The sequence below is a fragment of the Gadus macrocephalus genome, chromosome 20 (genome assembly GCF_031168955.1).
Source record: "Gadus macrocephalus chromosome 20, ASM3116895v1".
In the NCBI taxonomy this organism is placed as follows: Eukaryota; Metazoa; Chordata; class Actinopteri; order Gadiformes; family Gadidae; genus Gadus; species Gadus macrocephalus.
Window position 1 is genome coordinate 18,354,206 of NC_082401.1, and position 26,510 is coordinate 18,380,715.

The 26,510-nt window shown below is 44.2% G+C and overlaps 3 protein-coding genes across 3 annotated transcripts; all 3 read left to right on the forward strand.

Moving 5' to 3' along the window:
- Window positions 1-359: 359 nt before the first annotated feature.
- Window positions 360-1,334, forward strand: LOC132448319 (olfactory receptor 6C1-like). Its single transcript, XM_060039483.1, has one exon. It carries the CDS (start codon window positions 399-401, stop codon window positions 1,332-1,334), a length of 936 nt encoding a protein of 311 aa, XP_059895466.1. The 5' UTR covers window positions 360-398.
- Window positions 1,335-6,319: 4,985 nt separating this feature from the next.
- On the forward strand, window positions 6,320-8,142 carry LOC132448817 (olfactory receptor 10G4-like). The gene has a single exon (XM_060040355.1). The coding sequence runs from the start codon at window positions 6,463-6,465 to the stop codon at window positions 7,450-7,452; it is 990 nt and encodes a 329-aa protein (XP_059896338.1). The 5' UTR covers window positions 6,320-6,462; the 3' UTR covers window positions 7,453-8,142.
- A 14,456-nt stretch (window positions 8,143-22,598) lies between these two features.
- LOC132448694 (cytoplasmic protein NCK2-like) lies at window positions 22,599-24,645 on the forward strand. The gene has a single exon (XM_060040178.1). It carries the CDS (start codon window positions 23,508-23,510, stop codon window positions 23,853-23,855), a length of 348 nt encoding a protein of 115 aa, XP_059896161.1. The 5' UTR covers window positions 22,599-23,507; the 3' UTR covers window positions 23,856-24,645.
- The last annotated feature ends 1,865 nt before the right edge of the window (window positions 24,646-26,510 follow it).

Consider the following 26,510-nt stretch of genomic DNA (forward strand, 5'->3'; position numbering starts at 1 on the left):
GCTTTTCAAGATGGAAGCGGAGTGGACCTACGAGGTAAAGCCACGACGTACATAAAGAGTGACCAAAAGCATTGATTTATACAAATAAATGAATTATGAAGATACAAGGCTTCCGCATTTATACAAATATGTATAACATATTATCATGTTATCATGTTGACAAATCAACATAAGCCATAGAGGTGTTTTTGAGGCTGGCCTCCCCAGGCCCCATCATGGATCCGCCCCTGCCACTGGGACTGTGTTCGGCATAGTGTGCGAGAGTCAGATTAACTAATATTACTGCCGGCCACAGGGGAAACATTAAACCCTTACATAATGACTGCATGAGTTTGAAAGCACCAACGAGGCCTGACTCACAGTGGAGGACTGAAGAGGAGGCTACTGTAGATCATGTCATGATCATGGATAACACTTCTGACATAACAATGTTGACACTTTCAGGGTTGAGCGGGGAGACCACCAACAGAATGGTTATTTTCTCCCTCACTCTACTTTGCTACTTTCTGATTCTGATGGTTAACATTTCCCTGGTTCTGACCATCATCTTGGACCACAACCTCCACCAACCCATGTATATCTTTGTGTGTAACCTGTGCCTCAATGCTCTTTATGGAACTGCCGGTTTCTACCCCAAGTTCCTTCTGGACCTGCTCTACTCTCGCCACGTGATCTCGTTTGGGGGTTGTGTGGTGCAGAGTCTGGTCATATATTCCTCAGTCTGCATTGAATATTCTATCCTTGCACTGATGGCCTATGACAGGTATGCTGCAATATGCCGACCACTCGATTATCACTCTCTTATGAAAAAGCAGAACGTCTGTCTGTTTACATGCTTCTCCTGGATTATTCCTTTTTTAATTGTACTGGCTTCTATTATCAAAACGTCTACATTGAAATTATGTGGCTCGCATATCGATAAACTATATTGTGCCAGTTGGGTGATTGTTAAAATCACTTGTTCTCCTGGTCTGACAAACACTGTTTTAGGTTACATTTGCATCATTATTTATTTTTTTCATTTTGTTTATATTTTTCTCTCGTACGTTTATCTGGTCAGAACATGTGTGAAGTCGATTGAGAGCCGAGGAAAATTCATGCAGACTTGTTTGCCACATTTAATGACTCTGCTCAATGTGACCGTGGCTGTGTTGTTTGATGTGATGTTTATGCGATTTGGTTCAGCAGATGTGTCGCCAATGATTAAAAATGTATTGTCTATAGAGTTTTTTATAATACCTCCTATTATCAACCCACTAATATATGGTATTATACTTACCAAAATTCGAAATCGAATAAGGTTTATTTTGTTTAACAAGAAAGTTATAAGTTAAATGGTTAAGTGTGTACATTTCTAAAGTATTTTATTTATTTGCTCATTCAATCTATTTAAGTTAAATTTATGGAATACCTGATATTTTCATAGTTTCCCTCTTTGACCCATTACCTAAATAATCAAATAATGATAAGTTAGTTTAATAATTCAACTAACTTATTCTTATTTGAATATTTTGATAATGTCGTCATATAGACTGTATAATGGTGTCCAGACTTACATGTATTTGTATGGAAATTGTATGCATACAATTAACTTGTTTTTCATTTGTTTTCATGCATCAGTTCATCTTGGATATTTTGGTAAATTATTTGGTAAATTAAAATAAATAAATTCAAAAAAAATTAATTCAAGGCTTATTGCAATATACAGTATATGATGGCTTTTACAATTTGGTGTAATATTAATGTATCTTTTATCTTGGCATTTTGTTATCATTATTTCAGTTCCAAGTGCTGTTAGCAAATAGTGAAGCAGAGTAGAGGAAAGCAAAATGATAGATTCCCGGCGGCATACGCAGGCCTACATCCTGCTCAAAGCAACAGATGAGAAAGTGCCATTTCAATGTCTTTCTAATGAACATTTTAACGTGTTACCTTTTCCATAAAAATAAAAAATCAGAACCTCTTGCCGACTTGATTGACAGAGAACATTATTTCCTGATTAGAAACATATTTTTAACCTGTTAGTTAGAGATTCAAGTTCCTCAAAACTGTTTAACATCAAATTTTACATTAAATACATAATTTATTCATATAGAACTTGAAATTAGAACATAGACATTGTTGCATGAGAATTCATGCAACAGCACGATTTTATTTATTTAATCAGATCTCTTTTTTTGTGGGGCCAAAAAAGCGATCTGATTGGCTGGCATTTTCTAGAAATCAAATTGCCTGGGGTTTTACGAGCTATCCTACCAGCTTCGTATATCAACCGATCATACTGGGCGATCGGACTGGCTGCGGTTTTCAAGTGATCAGACTGTCTGGGGTCATTCGCTTGGTTTAACCACTAAGATCAGTGACCACAATACATTCAGCCTGTTCATCTCTGTTGCTGTCGTAGTGTTTTAGATTGAGAATTGTTCGCGCAGCCGGAGAGCTGAGCTGAAGGTGAAATCGTGGGTCACACGCAAGCAGCATGAAACCTGGCAACCCTGACATATAATGTGCGCCAAGGTTTATCTGCAGAGCTGCCGAGTCTTTGACCGTTACTCACGCACCAACCTCAAATTTGTAACACAGAGAATTCCAAAATACGCAAATTACTGAAGCAAATGGTCCCATACACAGCAGAGAGTAGGTTTAAGAGCACACAAGGGAATATTAGGAGTTCATATGGGAATACATAGGCCTAACAAAACTTTCAACATTATGATATTTTATATGAGATGTAATAGTTGGCTCTACTCCCAACGCCGGCCTCTCAGTAAACAGCGCAGGGTTTTTCCTTGGCCAGATGAGTAGCTGTCTTAAATCTTAATTTGTACTCATACCCTGCACCAGAGTGATTCCCTTCAGTCAGGAAGGTAAACATTGTGCAAACCTGACACAATTGTCTGGGTCAACAATGGAGACGTTCCATTCCCTCCACCCATCCTACAAGTCCAAGGCTGAATCCCATTTGTTCCCACTTGTCTCGCTTCAAAATCTCAGCCCTAACCCTCGCTGTTGCGCGTTCACGCGCCGTGGAGCCATGTCCCAATCAGTGTTGTTTTTGGCAGGCATTTTAGATTTAGTTTTAGTCTTAGTCTTTTTGACGAAATGCTTCTTAGTTTTAGTCCCATTTTAGTCATTTCTATCTTTGAAAGTTTTAGTCTAGTTTTAGTCTGACGAAAACTCAAAAGGTTTTAGTCTAGTTTTAGTCAGACGAAAACTCGTCCACCAGCCTCTCTCTGTAGTGTATGAGTGTGTGTGTGCCGTGTGCGTGCAGGCGCAGCTGCGCGCGAGCACACGAGCCAGTGTTGCGGGGGGGGGGGGTGGAAGGGTCTCACGTGACGCGTTTTATCCAATCAGGTTGCTTGGATGCTCCCATTGAAACCCATTCTATTCTACGTGAACCACCTACATGTAAGCCGCTAGAAGCAGTTAAAATTGGAGCGGACTAGAGCGGACTGGAGCGGAGTCAAATCCCCGCTCCGGCCTTTGAATTTAAAACCGCTCTGCGCTCCAACCCGCTCCAACGTATTTCTTCCGCTCCGCTCCACCACCCGCTCCACGCTCCGCTCCGCTCACATGCTCTCACTAACAATTTAGTCTCGTCTAGTTCTCGTCTGACGAAAATGTCTACATTTTTCGTCACATTTTAGTCTTTATATGGCTTTGGTGACGTTCGTCTTAGTCTCGTTTTCGTCATGGAAAAAAGGGGTCTGACGACGTCATTTTCGTTTTCGTCTTGCCTGACGAAAACAACACTGGTCCCAATACAGTTTAAAGGTAGCTTAAGGGGTAAGGGGGAGGGCTAACATCCCCTCAAAATTGAGATTTTCGATGGGCACCCTCAAAGCGCTTCAGTTCTGACTTGCTCCCACAATACCTTGCGAGAAAACGGAAAATCAAGAAATATCCTAGACAAGATGGAGGGCGAAAAGATGCGACAGGATTGGAAAAACACAAATGTAAGTGTTTTCTCTGTAATTAACTATTAATTATTTTATTGATTATACTCTGCAGCCCGGCCGTGGGCTTCGAAGCCCGGCCGCGGACTCTCGGAAGATCGCGAAAGTCCGATCACGGGCTCTGCAGCCCGGCCGTCGGACTTTCGCGGGCCGCCCGACCCCGGCCGTCGGACTTTCGCGGGCCGCCCGACCCCGGTTCTCGGCCGGGCTGCAGAGCCCGTGATCGGGCTCTGCAGCCCGGCCGAGAACCGGGCTGCAGAATGTCCGAATGTGTCAGACAGCCGGGCTGCAGAGCCCGGGCTGGATATCATGTCGTATGATATCCAGATCTTCCATGTTCTAGCGACTCCAGGTTAAAAATAAGCTTTATACTAATATATTATATTATATTAGTAACATTCTATAAGTAATATTATATATACTAATATATTATATTATATTAGTAATATTACATGGTTAATCAATGTAATTTTTGGCAGTACTATATTGTGTACATAGCTATTATATATTGTACGTAACATATGGCCATATCACCCAGTTCTGGCATATAATTCCTAATTCCTTCTTATTCGTTTTCTTTCAGGACATCGTTGAGTCCACTGCCACCAGCCCCCCCACCTCTCCCTCATGCTCCTCCACCCCAGGCACCTCTTCCACCACCCCAGACACCCCTTCCAAGAGGAGAGTGCCAGGGAGCAGGCGAGGCATGAGGAGAGCGAGGCAAAGTTGGCGGAATGGTGGAGAAGATGTGATTCTCCACCATTCTCTCAAAAGCTGAGAAAAAAAAAAAAAAGCTGTGTGTGTGTGTATTTTTAGATGTGTGGTTCAGTGTTTCTTATTTAAATAAAGTGTTTCTTCTAAAGTGTTCTTGTTCTTAACCGATTATTATCTAAGGGTGCACTCACACTAGGCCATCTGGCCGTGGCCGTGGCTGTTTTAGCACCTAACCGTGCTCAAATCTGCCAGTGTGAGTGTGGCCAGTCTGGGGCCAGTCTGCTACAGCACGGGCCGCTACGGTACAGATGCTAATGAGCCGACACGCGCACACGCACGGCTACGCAACCTGAGCTGGATGACGTATAGTCAATGCGACGACCACGGACATAATAAAGGCGACGAGCCTTCTTTCCCATTAAACGGTAAACATCGCGTCAAGCGGTTCAACTGTTGGTGTGTTCTCTGTGTTGTTGTCCATTGTTGTTAAAACTCTGACTGGCGGCAGACTTTATTATGGTCCATGCAGCGGACGCTTGGTGATGACGTGTTACGACGTGATGACGTATGTACAAGAGCCTTCCGTGGCCAGGCCACAGCTGCGACGGCCAACGGCCACGGCCAGATGGCCTAGTGTGAGTGCACCCTAATACCACCTTTAACATGTAGCTAAGTGACATTCAAAATAAAGGTATATTACGAGGGACAAATAGTATTATTTATTTTTATTTATTTTTTAACACTTTATTTAAACATGCCAATTACATATAAATATCAATACCATTTCAGGTTAAACATCTTTACAATGGGTCTTGCTCGTTGCCCGAGACAATGGCAGCCAGTCTGTCTCTTGTAACATTACCAGGGGTCTGGTTATCTGCTAGGGGGCACGGGGAGGCCATGATGACGTCACAGGGTAGGCTTGTCCCATTTGGTAGGGGATCGGTTAGGGGTAGCAATGAGGGGTAGCAATGAGCATGAGCAATGAGGGTTAGGGTTGAGATGTAGGGTTGAGACAGTGAGCAAAGAAACGGGATTGGGCCCAAATCATGTCAGAACCCCAAGCAGGAGAAAAACTGAATCTGAATCTGAAACATTTTAACCGTAAACATGAATGAGAAAAAACTATTGCTACTACATTTTGAACATGTGAACATGTCGAAATCCCGCTATGAAACAAACAGGCATCACGAATGACTGTAGCGGCTCTGGGTAACTTGTGTTGAGAGGTTGGGTGTGTAGAGCTTAGGTGTTTAGCCTTTCTTATTAGGTATTTAATAAAAAATATATATACAAAATATTTTAATTACTTCTCATACATAAATAGTTATTTGAATTGTTTATAAAAAAAAATAATAATGACTTCTTATAATTGAACAATTATACGGCAAAATGCAAATTCCTTGACTTAAAAAATAATTTGTAGAGTCGACAAATTATCTGTTAAATCTCACCATTGACTCACGTTAAAATTATTATTTTTTAAAGGCGTAGTAAAAAAAAATTGACAACACCTACTTTCTGAAATGGGATGGAACCATAAAAGCGAAGTGAAATGTAAACATTTGATGATTGGTCTATTCATCTCCAGAGTGAATACTTAAACAGAAAACACGAGGAGATCAAGGCACAAACATTGATGCGTTGTACAACTACTATTACTGCTACTACAAAAAAACGTACATATAATCTTTCATGTATGTATAATTGTATAATTGTATAATTTTATTTTTACTTTTGTACCTTGATCAGTAAATTTGTGTCTTATCTTACCAGTGATTTATTTCCAACAATGTATAATGTTTCAGTTGTAACAGTATTTACTCTTTCAGGTTTAGATTACCTAATGGGACACAAACTAACTCTCTTTTCTTTTACTTTAATATGGTATGCTTTGATTCTCTGTGTCAATTTATCCGTCATTGTTGTCATCATTATGGATAAGCACCTTCACGAGCCAATGTATATCTTCTTGTGTAATCTGTGCATTAATGGGCTTTACGGAACAGCAGGATTTTACCCCAAGTTCATCGCAGATCTTGTGACAACTCATGTCATCTCGTATACAAATTGCATGCTACAGGGTTATGTAATCCATTCTTCAAACTGTGGAGATTTGTCCATCCTTGCTCTGATGGCCTATGACAGATATGTGGCCATTTGTAAACCTTTGGTGTATCATTCAGTGATGACAACTAAGAAGGTCTGTATATTTGTATGCATGGCCTGGTTTGTGCCTCTTTATCTTATGTTGATGAATTCAGTCTCACTGGTCGGGGTTGCATTGTGTGGCTCACATATAAACCGGCTCTACTGTGTTAACTGGATGATTGTTCAACTTACCTGCTCTCCTCCAAGGGCAAACCAAATGATTGGATATATTAATATTGCTTTTTATTTTTCCCATGCTGTGTTTATCGTTTGGTCTTACATATATTTAATCAAGAAATGCCTTATATCTAAAGATAAGAATGGGAAGTTTATGCAAACATGTATGCCACACATAGTAACAATTATTAATTTCAGTTTTGGAATGTTGACGGATATACTGTATATGAGGTATGGATCGAATGACTTGCCTCAAAGTCTCCTGAACTTTATATCGATAGAATTTCTACTGATTCCACCACTCATAAATCCCCTAATATACGGATTTAAACTGACCAAAATTAGAAATCGAATTATCACCATTTTTCAATGTCAAGTCAAAACTTTTAAGAAGAGTGAACCTCCTTGTGATTCAATATCGACCGTGATGGAAGCAACGTTACCAGCTATCTAATAAGAAGCGACTTTTCTCTCATCAAAATATTATTGTAATGATACATGGGGTCAATGCTTCGTTGTAAAGTATACACAGTATTGGTTATTTCAATAATAAAAAAATTGATGTTTTGTAATTTTTGTTTACTTTCAATAGTTAATCAGATAGGTCATTTAAGAATATTAATATATCTTCACTACGGCCTCTTTAAATGCACTCCATTTACTTTGTACACATAAACTACCAGAGAAAAATACATTATATTTCACACTTCTTAACATCTATTTGCTGACAATATTTATTTTTTTTCTTTTTGGCTCACGTTTATATTCTATTTATTGAAAATATTGTACGAGTAACTTGTCCTGTTCCAAGTTTATTCTGTGTATTGTGACTTTGTTACTCACTTAAGATTTCAGAAGGTTACTTGGAAACGCTGGAGGGCGGCGCATGAAATAAATTGGCCACTATCCTAGGGCCTAGTGCATATTATATGTAGTTTAAATGGTTTGATTATCCATCCGACTGCCTCTTGAAAGCCAACCATTTTGTGCAGGCTAGGTGTTCTGTTAAGAGATACTTGATTGTGTCAAGAGGAGGAAGGGATTATTCTCCAGGCAAACAGTTGAATACAAGCAAAAGGAAAGGTGATTTACATTAAATGTTCCATGTTTCGCTTTTAATGTTGCTTCTTGGCCCATGAAAATAAAATCCATCTATAAAAAAAACTTGCTTTACCCCTTGTTTCTATGACATAGACCTTGAAGCACTTTTCCTGTTCAATGTAGCCTACTTAATGAACTTGCATGATTCTTGCCTTATCTGGAATCTTGGTTGAATTGTAAGTTGCTTTGGATAAAAAAAATATAATAAAATATATAAAATATAATATGTCAAAAAGTGTTGTCATAATTGTGCCCTCTGTATACCCTGAAGATATGAAGATGTAGGCCACAGATTTCCCCAAACCCATTCGACAATTTTCTTGTAATTGACATGCTTCATGCCCTTCCTTCTTTTATAAGGTTTATAAGTTTGCCAGAAAATGGTTGAAAAGGCAGCGGTATTAAACATGGCAGGAAATTGTCAAAGATGATTATGCCTTGACCCACCTGTGGAGGTAATATTGGCCCAGGCAGGCCCAATCAAACATTTTGTTTAAAATTAGCAATACATTCTTATTATGAGTAAAAAATATTTAAAGGACTACTTTGCTCAGTTGCTGGTTTTCAATCAGCTTTGTATCAAGACGATGTGGGTGTGGGTATCAGCAAATTAGCAATGTTGTATGATCCAGAGTCAGTTCGGGAAAGAAAGCGAGTGCAAGATATGGCAAGAGAGATGAAGAGGGCAAGAGAGAAAGAGAGGGCAAGAGGGAGTAGTAGAATTTAAAACTTAGCAACTCAATATGAAACAACAATTCTCTATTAGCCTTCTTTTACAGCTATTGTTTTAGACCACACACGTTTTTGTTATAAAGTTCACCCGACCCATTTCATGTAGTTAAGGAAGTATTTTTAGGACAATAATCAAATAGAAATGCAATGTTGAAAATGCAATATACCAATGCTTTACTAATATAAAAGCTTTATTTGAGTCATAAATAAAACAAAATGCAAACCATTCAATTTACCAATTCAAAACAAGTCTGCTTACAAGAGGAAAATATTCAAATTAATAAAAAATATAACTAATTAAACTCATATCACGTTTGCATTTTCAAACTATGCCCGCGTAATATTGTGGACAATATAAAAATGCAAATAAGTGGGCGGGAAATACTCCACCCATTGGATCTCGCAACAAACATTTACCTGGTGGGGGACCCATTGCCTAAAAAGTGGCCCAACTGGGGTTACGTTTCGCGTTATACTAGCTGGTCCAGATCGTTTTCATATCCACATCTAAATATTGGAGAACATTATATCACTCTGCCATACTGCAATAACTCCAGCAGAGATCGCTGTCCATCTCTCTCACAAGAGTGTTATTATGGGAGAATCTGAAATAATTGGTTTAAGCCGGTTTGGCAACGAATGGATTCAACCAATGTATATAAATGATTATAAGTACGGTAGTCAACAGCGAAAGAATAATTAAAATGTTCTCGTTTGAATTGTGGCATGAATGACATGATGTTTGTCAATTTATTTTCAAATCTAAAACAGTAAAGTAACATCAAGGTATTTTTTTCTCTCGTCTTGCACATATAGGTCCACAAATGTTGCTCATCCCTTTGTTTACGGCGGTCAAACATTTGGTCATAAGGGTGGAGCCACTGTTATCGTTGCATTGATCTGAAATATGTCATCCAAAGAACTATGGTATTGATATGTTGTCTAATATCATTATCTAGGGGTAACAGCATGTGTTTTTTATGTAGGCCTACTCTGAGCACAGAACCACAGTTATGAGCTGGAATATCAACCCACTTCCCAAGACTGTTACGACGATCCACTGAAATCTAAAACAACTAAAACAGCAGCCTTATCAGATTATTTAGTATTTTTGTTACGGGTCACTTGAAGGAGGGTGGATTGGAGAGAAACATATATCAATTATTTTAGAGTTGTGTTGGATAAATATGTTTGCATTGCACATACCCCTCAATATCGGCAAGGGGCGGTAAATCTGTGTCCAACGATTGGCCCCTTATTTTGAAGGTCCCGTAGTAGCTCCGGCACTTGTGACGTCAGTGGCATGACTGTGGAGCAGTCAGCCTGCCAAAGGATAGGCAAAGACTATTAGGCTCTATGGTGCTTCCTTTGCCTCAGCATTACACTCGAATAGCGCGGATCGCAATATTATTTCGATTTGTTTTAGTCTCGTTTAGTTTGAGCACACTTTATCGGTGTGATCAAATATTTCCATTCCGCGTGCGGTCGGTGTCTAACCCGGGTTGCCCGTTCTCACTGGAGTGAACACTAAGGTAAGCATGATAACGAAATGAGCGAAGATTTCAACTCCCATTGGAGTATAAACTCGTTTTTCATGGGCATTTACTACTGCTGTGTATGTTTTCTATGGGTTTTACTTTGTATTCCCCCTACAAGAACAGTTTTGAAAGTTAGACCAACATGGAAGCTTCTCGTGTCTCACCTTAATAGTTACTCATTATATTTGTCCACTCGGCTGTTTGACGATTTCGGACTATATTGTGCTCTGTAACTGCAAGTATTTTGGGGAACTCTCGTACGAGGTTTTACAAGTACCTACTGAATTTGATTGTAATCACGCTTCAACAAAGGCCAAACTAATCGCACGCTCATGATCATTGAAATGAAAACAGACCACACTGCCAACCTTTTTCAGCTGTGTGTGTTGGTGGCATTGACATTGCTTCTTTAATACCATTGCGATGTTCACATCCAAACCCAATCTCGGATGTTTTAAGGCACCAAACAGCATATTGTTGTATAATGTATACATGTCAAACGTTACATTGAATATGAATGACAAATCTAGGAAAGGTCTACAATCAAGCCGGCGCCGTATTCTAGTCACCCAGAAATGTGATCAAAAATTAAAGTTTATTGGATCAGTCTATGAATGTGCCAACAAGTTCTTGATTTTAAGATTCACAATGTAGTTAGCTTGAGTTAGCTCGTCGCAAGTCATGTTGCAGGTAGGAGTTTCCTACCACACCTATTCCGGGGCCGCACCCTTCGCTACAATCACCCTGATAACAGTTTTTAGGACAAGGTTCATTTGGCAGTGACAGGTAGCAGGCAATGTGGAATGTGAGCTTATGTAACACTTTTCTTGGTTACAGGGAAATGAGGTCGAAGTTGGGTTCGGACTGGAGTCTAGCTCAGTTCACTCTCGTATGGATACATGAACATATAGACCTAATGCAAGGTGAAAAGCTCTGTTGTTGTTGTCAGTATAGGCCTTAATTTTTCTTATTTTTTTCGGGTCTGAACAGTGTTGGTAGCAATGTAGCCTACTTGAAATATTGAATGTAGCCCAATAATGAATTAAAGGGGTCACGTTTTGTGAATTATTAATGAATAGGGACATTTAGTTTTACTGTATCCGACTATACCGCTATGCAAATCGACACATTTTGTATGTGTCAAAATACCTAATCAAATATTATTTCAGTTGAGGTGTGTTGTTGGTTAAGAAGGTAGATGTTCCAGCTCGAAGTTTTCCTCGTGCTAGTAGGCCTATACTTCCCACCTGCAGGCGTGTCTTTCTGAATGTGAATCATGAACTCGTAAGAAACCAGACACAGAGGGACAGTTGGGGGAGACATGGGTTATGAATGGCGATGCAGGCCATCCCATTGTAATTGTAATTATATCTCTCTTATCACCATAAACTGGGCCATGGCACTCGTTTGACTGGGCCTGTAGTAATTCCCACCAGCAGGAACCTCTGACCCCGGAAGAGTGGGTTCAAAAGAGGATTTGCTCTTCTGGGGACGAAGAAGGATTTCAATTTACGCTTAATCACAACCTATTCAGACAGCCCTGTAGTATGTGAAACAAGTATCCGTCTCTCCATTCCTATTGTTGTCATATCCCCTTTACATGACTGTAGAGGCGTTCAGCCAGACTCGTGGTTAAGCAAATGCACAACACATTCAGGGCTCCTGTCCCGCGTTCAATTGCACTACAAAGTCACTCCGTCCCTCAGTCACTCACTCGCTCACACAATTATATAAATATAACTATCCCCCACCCTGTGTTCAGTCTTCATGTTCTCACTTCATGACAGGCGACTGAACCGACAGTCTGTTAGGTCTGCTGGCCCTGCGTCACCAGTGGGCACCAGGCCTAATCCTACTCTGGGATGCCGAGATGGAAAACAACACCAGGGACGCTGAGATGTCTCAGTGTGTGTTTCATCTCTTCTCTACATACACTCCACACTATACACTGACAAAGCCTCCGCTCCACTATTGTCCTATTGTCCTATTGTCCCAGGCATATAAGGTACCCCATTTCAACATCAGGGGCCAGATGAAGAAGCCGTGCTGCACAGAGAGATGCCCCATGAGACATGCGCTTTCGGCTTTCCACACAGAATTCCAGATGTGTGGACAAGCATTTGAGACTACGCGTATATCTAAGCACCCTATACAAAACTAATATTCAGTGTAGGAAGGTAGTGTGACATGGCAACACCGTGAGCGAAAGGAAGAGAGAGGGAACATAAAAATACATTATTAGAAATAGAAAGGCATGTTTGATTCAATCCGCCAGCCTTAGCCCTACATTTGTTTACCCTACATTGCAGTCGAACAGGCCATCATTAAAGCTCGATTTGCAGTGGCAAAATGTTATTCCCGGAAAGTAACTTTTTCGCCGCCTCTGCAGATTATTTTAGTTTCCCTTGGTATTTAAAATGAATAGAACAAACACGTATGATCCTAAATGAGCAATGAGTTAATAGAGATTCCAGGTAATAATTGGCGTCCCTAGAACCATGTTTGGTAAATGATTGGAGTGGATGGGGGTGGACTCGTTCACTTGCGCACACTCTTAGGACAATTCGATGTCCTGAGACAGAAAACCCTGTGGCGTTGTGCTAAGCACTGTTCCAAAATCTCTACGTTCACAGATTTACAACTTGATCATGATCATTCATTGGCGCGGACCCTATACGCAGATTTCTATGCATATGGCCCCTGATGCGAGTTATTGGGCATGGTTTAAACACGTGGGTTTCTATCAAGGCCGGGCCTGTTTATGTCGGCCATTGGTGTAACCAATGAGGCTTTGTTGGTTGAACTCTTGTACAGCTACCTCGTGTCGTCTTTCCCACCAAAGCTTGGCCACAGTGGACAGAGCCCCCCCACCCCCACCACATAGGAAGGCTGACCGGGGCAATGCATGCGTGGGAAATGGGTGGATTGCGAGAGCAAGAAGGTTGAAGGAGTGGACTTATAAGTCCCAAAGAGAATTCATCTTGGAAAGCTTCAGTAGATCTGAACAATTGGTTTGTCGGGAAAGACTCTGGGGCACAACGCCCATAGTTACACACTTAACAAACACAATGTCGCGGAAAACAAAGAACCTCCAATAATTCATAAACACACTCGGAGACCTATCTGAAAGGGCCCATTAAATAGTAATTAGGGGTCATTGGCTGTCTGTTACCAGCTCTAAGTGGGTATGCCAGCCCTGGGTTCAGGTTACACAGAAGGATATCGGCAATGTTGGGCTCTGAAGTGAGATGGGCCTCGGGTGGAAACCCAATACCTTCTCCGAGGGGGAGATGAACTTGTGGACACAAGTTCAGGAGGACCACAGGCTTCTGTGTGTTGTTGAGAAAGAGCTTACTGCATCCCTCAATTAGTCTGAATATTGTTAGCAGCACTCAATCCTAAAGGAGACTTCACCTTGCCTGTAAATGGCCAGCTCAGCAAAATCTTCTCCCTGCATCGTAATTATTGTACATAACTGCAACATCAGCTTAGATGTTGTTTATTCTTTGACCCTTTTGTTTAGGAGTTCACTCCTAAGTAGCAGAAATTGTTAGTGCTAAAATATATGCTACGTTCTCCACAAATTACAAAGAGATTTAGGTTGTTTATTTATTGTTGTTACACTGTTGTCTTGGCATGCGCTTCAGGTTGACCCTTCATGCTATAATGGATGAATTAACCGGACCATTTCCCCTTTAGCCTGACTGTCACAACACAGACATGCCTAGCTGCCCAGAACATTGACGGGCACGTTTATTGTACCATTAAGAACTGGCCTCTTCAACCTTATATTTATATGGATAACATGATACAAAGGGTTGAAGATGAGCGAAGACCGATTGAATCGAATAGCCTAATTTAGTTATTGTTCACAAATCGGGCAATCAACCGAGAGAGATGCGTGGCTTTCAATGACCAAACATTATTATGGGGGTGTTGATTCTATCCACATAGTGTTTCTGAGATGGATCAAAATAACAACTTTTTCGATGCTTATGTGATCCACTAGGGATTGGACCTGTGTTCCTCTCACTCAACTAATTGAGGGTTACACGAGGAGTAGCTGGTGTCCTCCAGACGGTGACCTCGACTTTGACTTGACCGTAATGTGCTACTGAGTCTTACTTTCGTCTGGCGAGAGAGACGGATGACCTGACGATCGCATACACGGTTGGGATGGGATTCGGCAAGGAGGCCTCTGAGCATGGGGTGATTTGCGGATGCAGCCGGAGGTCACAGAGTGCAGTTGCGCCACCTGTTTCCAATCACAACTGTAATTACAGCCTATGTGAGCAGGCCCTGCAGAGAGTGAGTGAACAAAAATGGCAGGTGTGACTCAAGGAAGCGTGCTCAAAGCTTGACAAGTCTTCTATAAATTAATCCAAGACTGCTCTTGAAACTTGTGTGTGCACTGCCCGTGCACGTGCGCACCTCATTTTCACAAGGTGAAAAACAAGGTCAAGGGGTCAAATGCTCAATGAGCCGAGACGACACAGACACAGAGAGAGAGAGAGAGAGAGAGAGACAGACGCACACACACACCCTGTGGTGAAGGCTGTGAACTTTAGCACTTGAATAGGTCGGACTTTAAAAACATCTCTGTGAGCTATATCATGGATCACATTTTTCTTGTGAGGAAAAAGTCTTGTGTGAGAAGGACTGTGTTCAGATGAGCAGATGAGATCAGTGATGGTTCGTCTCTGAGAAGCAGTTTGTCTAGTCAAACCGACCATCTGGGCTACAATTCGAAAATCCACCATGAACAAATCCCTTTTCTGCAGGAAACCTTCATGCTTAGTAGAAATGCTTTATTAAAAATCAAACCTTTTATATCCCAAATTAAAAGGCATCCTTCAAACACTGAACACTGAATTTTTTTAAGCCATTATGTGACTTGGTTCTGTAGCCTACTACCATTTGAAACATTTGCATCTATGTTAATCAATATAAACCACACATGGTATTTTTCCTCTGATTATCAGAGCATACAATAGCATTGCACCACCAGAATGATGAACAAATCTTGGACAGAGCTGAGCCTTAGGAACATTTGGGCGGAGGAAGGATGAGAGGCAATATCTGGCGCCGAAGAGCAACGGAAATGGCACGAATCCGGTCAAAATATTTAGCATTTTTATGCTCCTGGCCAAAGTACAAATGCCTGCTATTTAACTTGGCAGCCCTCAACTGTGTGTGTGTGTGTGTGTGTGTGTGTGTGTGTGTGTGTGTGTGTGTGTGTGTGTGTGTGTGTGTGTGTGTGTGTGTGTGTGTGTGTGTGTGTGTGTGTGTGTGTGTGTGTGTGTGTGTGTGTGTGTGTGTGTGTGAAGCATTGTGGAGGTGCCATCATTTACCCTGCTGCATGTCAGAACCACGGAGAAAGCAACCGACATTAAATCCCTGTATGGACATGGGTGTGTGTGTGTGTGTATCAGAGCGTGTCAAGCCGGGAGTCCATAGTCCAATGACGTACAGTGGCGAGGCGGCGATCAGAAAGTGTGGTTTCATGCTATCGGTCATAAAGTTATAGTTTGGAGTCAGTTTGGCACGTTGATCAGCGGATTATAATGGCAGCAGGGAGTCCAGATGGCAGCTCTGCCACCTCTCCTTCTACATTGAATTGTCGGTTAGAAACGCCAACGTACAAACACATTGCCATGGTTGAACTGCATTAGCGCTTTGACGATGACAACGACTTTTTGGGGTTGTTATTGTTTGTTTGTCACAAACGAAAAAAAATCGCAACCTCCCCTCCGACGAAGACTCCTGCTTATCACGCAGGCCAGAAAAAACAAACGGCTATTTTCAAATCCTTATGTAATCTATGCAACACAACAGCATGTTCAACGTGTCCCGGGGGGGGGGGGGGGGGGGGGTTGGGCTGTGATACATGATGGGAGGGAAACGGAGACGTCCAACAGGTCTGAAGAGCCAACCCTGCGGAGCACGCCCCCCACGGTCCCTCTGCCGGCTCTCCTGAGCAGCCGGTGCTCTCTGGGGGGGGGTGTAGGAGGGGGGGGGGGGGGGGGGGGGGGGGGTGGATCATCCGCCACCAGGTTGCGGCTGATCAAAGAGAATAATTCAGGAGCGTAGAGGGCATGAGGAGACGCAAGCAGCGCCCCCCACCACAGAAGACGAGGTGCATCTCCCCGTAGTCGAGAGGGGAATAGTTGGCCGCTGCTGTTGGTGGTCTTTACTGGGGGGGCGAAATACAGCAGGAGCGAGTGTTGTTGTGCTGCTGCTTCCGGACGCCATCGGCGTCTCCTTTTTGTTTGCCGTGGTGGTGTACATCGCGTTTTTGTTTACGATAAACCTAAGCCACGGAAGAAAGTTACCAACATGCCCCTGGCTGTTTGTTGCTGTTCATGCACAGTCGCACACACGCGCGTGCAGTAAACATTACGCATGCATACCAATCTTATAAATGATAATGAATTCATTCATACTTCACCCCAGGGTTTATCTTCGCAGCAGTGCGTGTGTGTGGGGAGCCTGCACACACCAAATCGGTTTGTTTTATCTTTTCGGGCCATGATGAGATGAATTAGACATAAATAGGGAATCTGAGGCTCAAGTTGATTTTCTTAGTATGGCCTACTATATTTGACTATGTCGTCTCTGTCTACTGGGTCATTTTCCCAGTAATCAACCTCCTCCGGTTTCCTCCTTTGTTTTTCCTGCCATGTTCAGCTCCCACTTCTGGGTTTCTTCAAAAGCCATACGAGTTTGTCTATTAATAGAAAGCATAATAATACAACTGCCTGCTGTCTTCCCGTGGGGTCGATCGTCAGACGCAGCAGATAAACACAGATGCCGGAAGAGGCTTGAGGTTTTTGGCTGTAGAATGATTATAGCAATATACTGTCAGGCCCACGTTCACATTGTCTTGAGCAATTATGAATTATTGGTTATAAGAGTTGTGGCAATTAGGTTGATTGATTGCTTTTCTTCCAGCTCTTTACTGGGATGGGCCAAATAATATCTACGGGATCTCAATAACCTTTGAATAGCACGCCACATACTATAGTTAAAACTGTTGAGAATCGTCAAAGTTGAAAATAATTTAATGTACTATTGAGCAACATTTCTAGAGTAATCTGCACCAAGATATTCCTCAATGTTATCCATCTTTTGCTCTCGCTCGCTCTCTCCTTTGCCCTGGATATGACCCTGATTTCCCATTGCATTAGCACACACACACACACACACACACACACACACACAGTTTTTCCCTGGCTCCTCCAGGCGGCCGTGAACAAACATCGCTGTGCATCAAAACTGTGTTTTCAGTACCTTTTGTCGTCCTACACATTACAGCACCCGAAGAAGTGGTGCCATGGGACCAGGATAGCAGAATGTCACCCAAGGAGGTGAAGGAGGAGGCAATTCTCACACCACGCGTCGCTTTTTTTGGAAGGAGAAAGGGTAGTAAAAATAACAACAAAGCTATGGTAATGAGGCATGATGCACACTGGGAAGAGACTTTAAGAAGGGTTTTTGTTTTCCTTTGCTTTAATAAACCAAAGACAAATGTGTGTGTGTGTGCGTGCAGTGGAAATGGATAAAAAAAGTAAGTAGGCCAGAAATGTGTAAGCAATAATATAAGCAACTGTGGGCATGAGAGAATACAGCAAGAAAGAGTTTGGTGCCATTCTGTCACATGCACTGGCACTCTTGTTGGTACACAAACAACAGCTAAGGAAATAAAGGTAGGCCTGGGTTAAAGCAATAAAATGCAATAGAGTTTCAAGAGGCCTGCTGCCTAAGTTCAACTGTGGGTCAGCCTGCCCAACGACCAATGGTAAAGCTGTTTATCACCCGTCTTTACTGGTTGATTAGGGCATGATAGTGGGTCAAAGGTCAGATAGATGGATCACCAAGCCAAAATGCTTTTAAAGGAGGAATGAATGTAGATAGTGGAAGTTATTTACAATTTAAAGAGTAGCCTAAAGAACATTCTAAGGTCAGCAGTAAGGATGGAGGTCAGATTCTTCAGGGATAACCTCAACAGTGGAGTATGAGCCACCCGTCATCATAGAAACTGTTCAACAATGACGAATGAGCTCATGGCAAAAAATGGAAGCGGTGTGTGGGAAATTGCCTTGAAAGAGTGACTGTGGGGGGTAAGGAAAGACTCAAGAAAGAAGAGGATACCACATGTTCCTCATTCCTTGTTTGAATGAGACTTGGTGCTGAGTAACATGCTAATCGTATATTAATGTGCTGGGCTGGTATAATGGTAATGTGCTTGGGTTATTATGGGTGATCTGGGATCCAGGAGTGTGGTAGCAGAACTACTGGAGGGAGACTCCACAGCCTGAACCAGAAACCAGAAAAATTTGCGCTAGTCTGCCATCAGACTTTAGTTATTCATCTAAAGTCTGATTTGTGAGACTGGATTAAGGTCGACTCTAATGATATTCTGTTTGGCTTTATTTTGGTCCTCGGTTTCAGAATGTCAGACTTGTAACCGCAAAAAAGTGGAACTGATGCCATTGACTGGCATCAGAAATGCCAGTCACCGGTCCATTTGGTTCCGAGTGAGTCCATCCGAAAATTGTGTTAGGGGGCGTTACCCTCTTCTACACACACAAGCACACACACATGCACACACGTGACAGTACAATGGAGCTTGGCTCTAGTCCTGTGGTCCGGAGAGTCTGTCGATAGCTGTACTCATCCCCACTCCATCTCACTATTTGGGATTCTTAATGAAGGGTCTTCTTGAAGTGTGGAGCTGGGGGTTGAGACCTCCCCGAGTGGTAGTCCCAGGTCTGTTTCATCCTGCGTCTCTTTGATAGCTTCCGCACGCATGGTAGCCATTCTCTCGTCACCAACTGAAGAGGATGGGCCGACCACCAACCTCACCAAAGATGAGCTGTGTGTGTGTGTGTGTGTGTGTGTGTGTGTGTGTGTGTGTGTGTGTGTGTGTGTGTGTGTGTGTGTGTGTGTGTGTGTGTGTGTGTGTGTGTGTGTGTGTGTGTGTGTGTGTGTGTGTGTGTGTGTGTGTGTGTGTGTGCATGATCTACACACAGACATGCAGTTTTGATGCCACCTGTGACCAATTACACCAGTGTTTTTTATCTGTAACCGAATATGTTATCCAAGCATTTTCTATGGCTCGAACGCAGCTGCCTCCCCAGTAGTTATTAATATTCCCTGTGTGTGAAGAGCATCAATTGTCTCTTCACCACCAACGCTTGCTTGCTTATTTTGAGAGAGCAGGGTGAGAAGCTTCAGCAGGATACTGAAGGGGCTTCATATGGCCTGTCCACATCAGTGCTCCGATCACACACCGCTCAGTCGACTGCGTTGTAAGCATCGCGCCCGGATCTGCTGCGCCTTTAAAGCTCTTGTATATTCAGGATGCATTCAAATGCCTCAAACACTTACAGCTTGTAGGGGGTAAATCGGCAGTGTTGTAAGTAGGAAGCAAGCAATGCTAACAACTCGAGCCAGTGGGTGGGGGTGGGAAGGGAGGGTGGAAACTCCTCTTCTTGTTATGGCTGATCTGTCTTCTGTCTCAGACAAGATGGCAAACATTGGGAAGCTTTTGACAATAACTTTCTTTTCTTTTTTGAATATAATCCCCTTTTATTTCCTTTTTTGCTTTTGTGTCAGCGGGATAATAGAACCACTGAGGCCCCCCTACTTCTCCACCTCCTGCTCCACCTCTTCATTGGAGGGGCATTGAGAAGTGCTGGCAAAGCCATGCTCAGCAGTCTGTCAGTCCTTTTCCCCTCCTTTGATCCTCAGTGGAGGAATGAGGGGTCAGGGGGGAACGTGAACTCTCAAGACCCTTCTCCTCTATACCCCTTTCTGTCCTGTGTTTGTGTGGGTATACGCAGACTCGCAACAGTTCTTATTTGGAGTGAAAGCAAAGTGAGGGACCGCCAAGCCCAGAATTAATTAAAAATAATGCAACTTTATTGAAAAAAAATCCCCACTGACAAACCCAAGGACATCCATTCATTTGGAGTGATGTGCTCTTAGTCCAATAAATGTCCCGTGTGGGCTGCTTTCATTGATTACTGGGCACGGTATGTGTGTGTGTGTGTTTGTGTGTGACCATCATAGAAGATGGATATGATTCCAAGTGGCATCCTCATCCTTCTATCTAATGATTTGAAACGTTGTCAAGGAAACAGAAAATGGTGCTGAATACAGGGAGAAGGATCTACAACGGGGAACCGGTTAGGAAGCAGGTCAGTTGGCCAGTTGAAGACCAGTAGCTGGGAGATGCTTGAACAAAGAAGAAAAAATAAAAGGTTACGAATTTATCAAAGACTCATTGAAAAACCAGATCACCCAGGGTTAATTTCTGGGTGGTCTTGGATCCCTCTGACCAAAGTTAATTTAGTTATTGTCTGAAAGTGTATTCATACTTTAAATTTGTTTTTGTCAGGTATCCATCAGGGATGAACCTATCCAAAGTTGCAGATTTTGAGCTCAAATCCGTGCAAAGCCTTTGCCACGTTATGGGGTTTGTCTATCATATTTATCTAGTGTAAGCTATTTCTCCAAGAATTCAAACTCGATGTCTCCTTCCTTCAGAGTACACCGAGCTCACCAAAAGAATTTGACTGAATCTCTCCTGGCCCAGAGGCAGAGAAAGGCCACAACACGCTCACATACCAACTGTCATCCGGAAGACTTAACAGCATTACGTCACTCCTCAACCGGGCTCCATAAATCACTTCATTCCTATCGCTCCCGCTACCTGGATACTTCCCACCTGTGTAATTCACAAGGAAACCACTCGTTATCCCGCCTTGTCCTTCCACTTCAATGGAATAAATTGGAGGGGATGGTCTACGGACCCGGCATGCAAAGAAGGACACCATTAAGTTGGACAGCTTCTTTGATTAGTCCATTGTACAACTCCGTCCTTTCCATCAGCGCCTCTCTGCCGTCTGTGCCTGTAAAGAAAATCCAGTTTGACAGCTTCAGGGTTGGCAAGTAGAGGCACATAGCAGTGTTTAGACAATGCAAACTGTGACAGGTTTCTCCTTTTGGCGCTGGGGGATGGTGGATATGTGAAGGAAGACATTTCTGCGATGCTCGTGTCTAGTACGCCATCAACCGGATTTGGCCTTCATGTGAATGTAATGTTGCGACACAAGCTGATTTAATAATGGCCGCCCTTCTCCTTGGCTAGACTTCTATCTGTGGCATTGGTTTAATGGAAGGGGAATCGAATATCTTCTGTTGGGGATTATGAAGAACCGTCTCTCCTGTGGGCCCGAATGCTCCCATTTGCCTTTGATGAAAGATAGTCTGCACACAGGATATCCATCTCTCTGGCGGTAATGGGATCTTTTTTTTTTATATATCTACAGTCATTTGTGTGGCGACCCTTCTCATAAGTCATCATTCGCCTCTGCGGTGCCGCAGTATCTGCCCTCTGCCTTCTCATTAAGGAGCACATTTAAACGGACGGTACTGAGACTTTAAATCTGCCTTCCCCACGCAGCCTCAATGTGCCTCTGTGGCAAGGTCAATTTGTGCTTCTGTTTGTTCCCGTCTGGACAACTCCAACAAACCCTCCCACACCCTCACTTAAAACACCGCCCAATCTTATCCCTCCTGGCTAGCGGGGAGGAAGCTTAGCGAACACGGCGGTTAGTCTCGGGTCACGTTCTGTTTTCGGTTCTTTATTATTATTATTATTATAATTTATAAACGGCTAAAGCTGGAGCCAACGTGCGTGTCTCAGAGAGCGCATGTCTTGACTATAGTAATTGCAGCCTAGTTTAGACTGATTAGACGTATGGTCTATTTAGCTGTCAATTTAGGCCAAGGCGATGCTTTAGGGCTGGAAAATATTCAGGGAGCAGGCCGGACATTTGTCCAAATTGCAGCTTAGCTCAACAGCTGGCTCCCGATCATGGTTGCGGTTGAAAAAGCTGGTTCTGCATCAGCTGTCTGCACCGCGGCTATTTCTAAAATGCTTGAATGTCTGGCTTGCTCTCGAGTAGATGCTAGTCACTCCCATTTTCCACGCTTGTTTTCCTCACGTCCTTTATAATTGAATTTATCCTTTTGTTTTGTCAGTGAGCATCGATGAATGTTTGGCTGTTCTAAACATAGACTGGTCTGCCGGGATGCTTGACGTGCTTCATAGATGGCGCGCTGCGTTCCTCTTTATTAGTGGTGCAGATTCTTTCAGAAAATATGTACACACACACACACACACACACACACACACACACACACACACACACACACACACACACACGGGGGGGGGTTAAGGTGCAGCCCTTCGTCTCAGGCCTAGTGAACTAGAGCATGTAATCCCTCTGTCTTCCCTCCAAACTAATGGCCACTGTACACACCGTACGTACGATCTTGTCTGTCTTCATATTTGAAATCGAGGCCGATGCAATGTGGAACAGCACCGGCGGTGGTAGGTTCTCTTCGTGGTGTGGTACCGAAGCTGTTAAGCTGAAACTCTGCGTAGGCTAAACTTGCACACTTCAGCGCTTTAGCGGTGCACGCCAGCTGTGGTAATAAGGGTTTTTCACACCGCGATGATGGCTTAACTCCGATTTAAGGGTAATGACACCGCGTCGCACACGGGCACTTAACGTGTAATTGAAGTGGTGCCCTAAACCGACTATTGGATTAGGCCTCAGTCGGAGCCGGCGGAGCCCGGTGATGACCTGGGCAGTTTCCCAATGGGTACCGATGTGGTCGGGCTTTATGCTGGTATGGAGTACATAAAGAAAAGATCCAGATCCAATGCAGGATTTAAAGGGACAAAGCCATTCTTAAGGAATATCATTTGGGAGTTTCACCACCAGTACCAATCCTGTGTTTGAACGTCTTTGTATTTCTGTTTGACGGGCTTTTCCTTCCTTCAGTGACAGGAGAACGGAGCGAGACAGTAAAGTGGGTTGAAAGGGAATGATGTATAACGTAGGACCACATATCGGACTCTAACCCGGATCTCTCCGAGGCATATTAGACCGCTGAGAGAGCGTTGCTCTCGAAGGTTGTGCTTTCGAGCCAGCCTCCTTTTTTGTTGTTTTTACTTCTCATCGCTCATCAACTTTCACCAGCTGACTCCTCTGACTCCTTTGACTCAACCTCCATCTTTCCCTTCCGCCTCCGCAGGGTGGGGGGGGGGACTCCATGAAAGATGACGGAGGAGGTGATAGTTGTAGCCAAGTGGGACTACACCGCCCAGCAGGAGCAGGAGCTGGACATCCATAAGAGCGAGCGGCTCCACCTCCTGGACGACTCCAAGACCTGGTGGAGGGTGCGCAACAGCTCCAACCAGACGGGCTACGTGCCCTCCAACTACGTGGAGCGCAAGAACAGCCTGAAGAAGACCTCGCTGGTGAAGAACATCAAGGACACGTTCGGTATGTGGAGGGGGGGGGGTCTGGTCCTTGGTGTAGAGACCGCCGCTCTGAGAGAGGAGCAGAGGGGTCGACTAAAGCACCATTCCACAGCCCGGCTGCTGTCCGGTCTAATGGTCCCGTAGGCCAGGGGAGGAGCATTCGAGGTTATTGATTGTTGTCGTTGAGTGGTATCCTTTACCTGTTATTAGCGGGAGGCAGAGGATTTATCAATGATTTATTCCAATGCTCCCCAGCACTATAGACATGATTGAAAAAATATACAGCTTCATTGCTTAATTTGCTCCCAATGTGAGGTTCCCGTGTTACATTCCTCAGAATATGGAGATTATTATGGACTATTATGTATAGCTGCATATATTTCCTCGTGGATTTCTCCTCATAACCCTCTTGCGTGTCAACTCTATTGTACGGTGGGTCCTCTCTGCACTCTTCCGGTTCAGCCCCGGTGTAATCCACTAGGACCCCGGGCCAGGGCCTTTGATTAACGAGGCTGGGATTCAAACCGAAAAGGCAACGCGCTTACCGTCGGTTGCGCCACGCTGGTTGAGCTCCAAATGAGACGAGCCCGGGTGAGTGCGCACTCGCACCCCTTTGAAAGTGCAACACATTCAAAGCCGTTTTGTGCAGCGCACACGCATAAACATTTGGACCCGGGAGCTGTGGCTCCCTTGTAGTGGGTGTGAGACTGATTCCCTCCTAATCCTAGCTGCCACAGCGCCCCCCCCCCCCCCCCCCCCCCCCCCCCCCCCCCCCCCCCCCCTCGGGGACATCCGTATGCAGTTGAATCTGTCACCTCATGCGCTGACACTGCCTCAGAGCGACGTGTGGCATATGCATGTTGTGATGCAGCTCTTCTAGATCCACTGGGGGTGATCACGGCTGATGAGCCGAGAGGGCGACAGAGAGGGGTTGATGTGGAGCCAGGGAGGGAGATAGAGAGGGAGAGGGGAGAGGAGAGTGAAGATGTAGAAGGAGAGAGGGGAGACGAGGGGAGTGAGGGAATGAGAGATGGCCAATGATGGAGAGTTGTAGAGAGAGGGAGAGAGACGGATCGATCAGGGGTGATGGAGAGTGACACACTCATTTATCTCACCCGTGGGGGAGTCAAGCCCATCAGACTATGTGGGCCAACACGGTGGTGTCTGCCTCTGTCCAACTGTCCCCGGGACATCTTACGTCACCCTCGCCTCACCCCCTATCCTCCCCTCCCTCCACCCCCCCCCCGTCCCCCCCCGTCGTCGTCGTCGTCGTTTGCACATTGATCACCGCAGGAATCTGCAGCACTAATGGCTGGAATGCGCTGGAATGATGTATTTGCCTTCCCCTCCCCCCCCCCCCCCCCCCCCAGCCCTGTGACATATCGACGTGAACACGGTGGCAGCGTTCCACTTTAATCTGGATCAAACCGTCCCTCTACCGATGAGTCATTTTTTTTCTTCCTCTGTGCTGATAAAAAGGAAGCCCATGCAGCCAATGGGACGAGCATATTCCACCGATGAGGTAACTGCCAAAGTGTGAGGTCATAGGCTAATGTAACTCGTTAACACCTGCGAAGCCAGGATCCGATTGGCTCCTGGTTCGATGGAGGTTCAGCAGCAGCAGTGAGTCTCTTCCCTCGCTCTGTCCCTGATGTAATTAGAGAGCGTCTTAAGATAATGAGCCATTTCGGCTTTCCCGGTGATTCATGAGGAATTAACGGCCCTTTTACGACTCTTTTCAGCCGTTTCTCCACACCGCTTGAGCGTCAGTTTGTTCAGGGTGGGCACGCTGGTGTGTTTCCAGGGTTTTTTGTGGGAGCTCAGAAAATCGATAACCGACCGAGCACAGAAAGCCCATTTGCTGAGCCTCTTGAAGCCTCTCTCACTCTCTCTCTCTCTCTCTGGCAGGTTTCCTCTTGGCTACTCTCGAGGGCTCCTACATCACGCCTCTCGGAGAATACACTGGTGTGTGGAGCACTTGGGGGAACAGTGTGTAGTACTGCGTACCAACTGACATAGAATGAAAAACACGCCTTTAGAACCATCAGGACATTCACTTGGTTACAGCCACTGAGGAGAATGATAATGTGATATTTTTGGCAGGGGATTTGGTGTCTCTCTTAAGAGAAAGAGAGAGAGAGAGACACACAAGCGCCTGACACAGAAAGAGATGACACAAGCGGCTGTGTGTCTGGTTGTATCCTATGTGTAGAGAATCATTCAGCCCAGTATCGCTTCTGCTTCCTATGCTCGTTTGCGTTCTGCAGGGATGTCACGGTGTCCTGCTCCTCTGTAGTTCCTCCTGCTGGGCTCGGGATCCCCAGGGCCCGTTCTGATTAAAACACTTACAAAAGCGGGATCCTCTGTCCACACAGCCGCTCGGAGGTTGGGTGAAGGTTGGGGAGAGTGAATGCGCGGGAGGAGAACCAAGAAGAGAGGACACCGCTCCTCGTGCCAGCAGGCCTGGGCCTTGAAGTGGAAATGAGTTAGGGAAGAAAGTGTGTGTGTGTGTGTGTGTGTGTGTGTGTGTGTGTGTGTGTGTGTGTGTGTGTGTGTGTGTGTGTGTGTGTGTGTGTGTGTGTGTGTGTGTGTGTGTGTGTGTGTGTGTGTGTGTGTGTGTGTGTGTGTGTGTGTGTGTGTGCGTGCGTGCGTGCGTGCGTGCGTACCATTGCTTATTGTTCATCCGTGTGTGTCCCTGCTCTGCAGCTAATGAGTCCGAACGAGGGTTCTTGGGGCTGTTTTTTTTGTTCCACCTTATTACCCATAAATAACCAACAATTATTATATCCTCAAACCTCC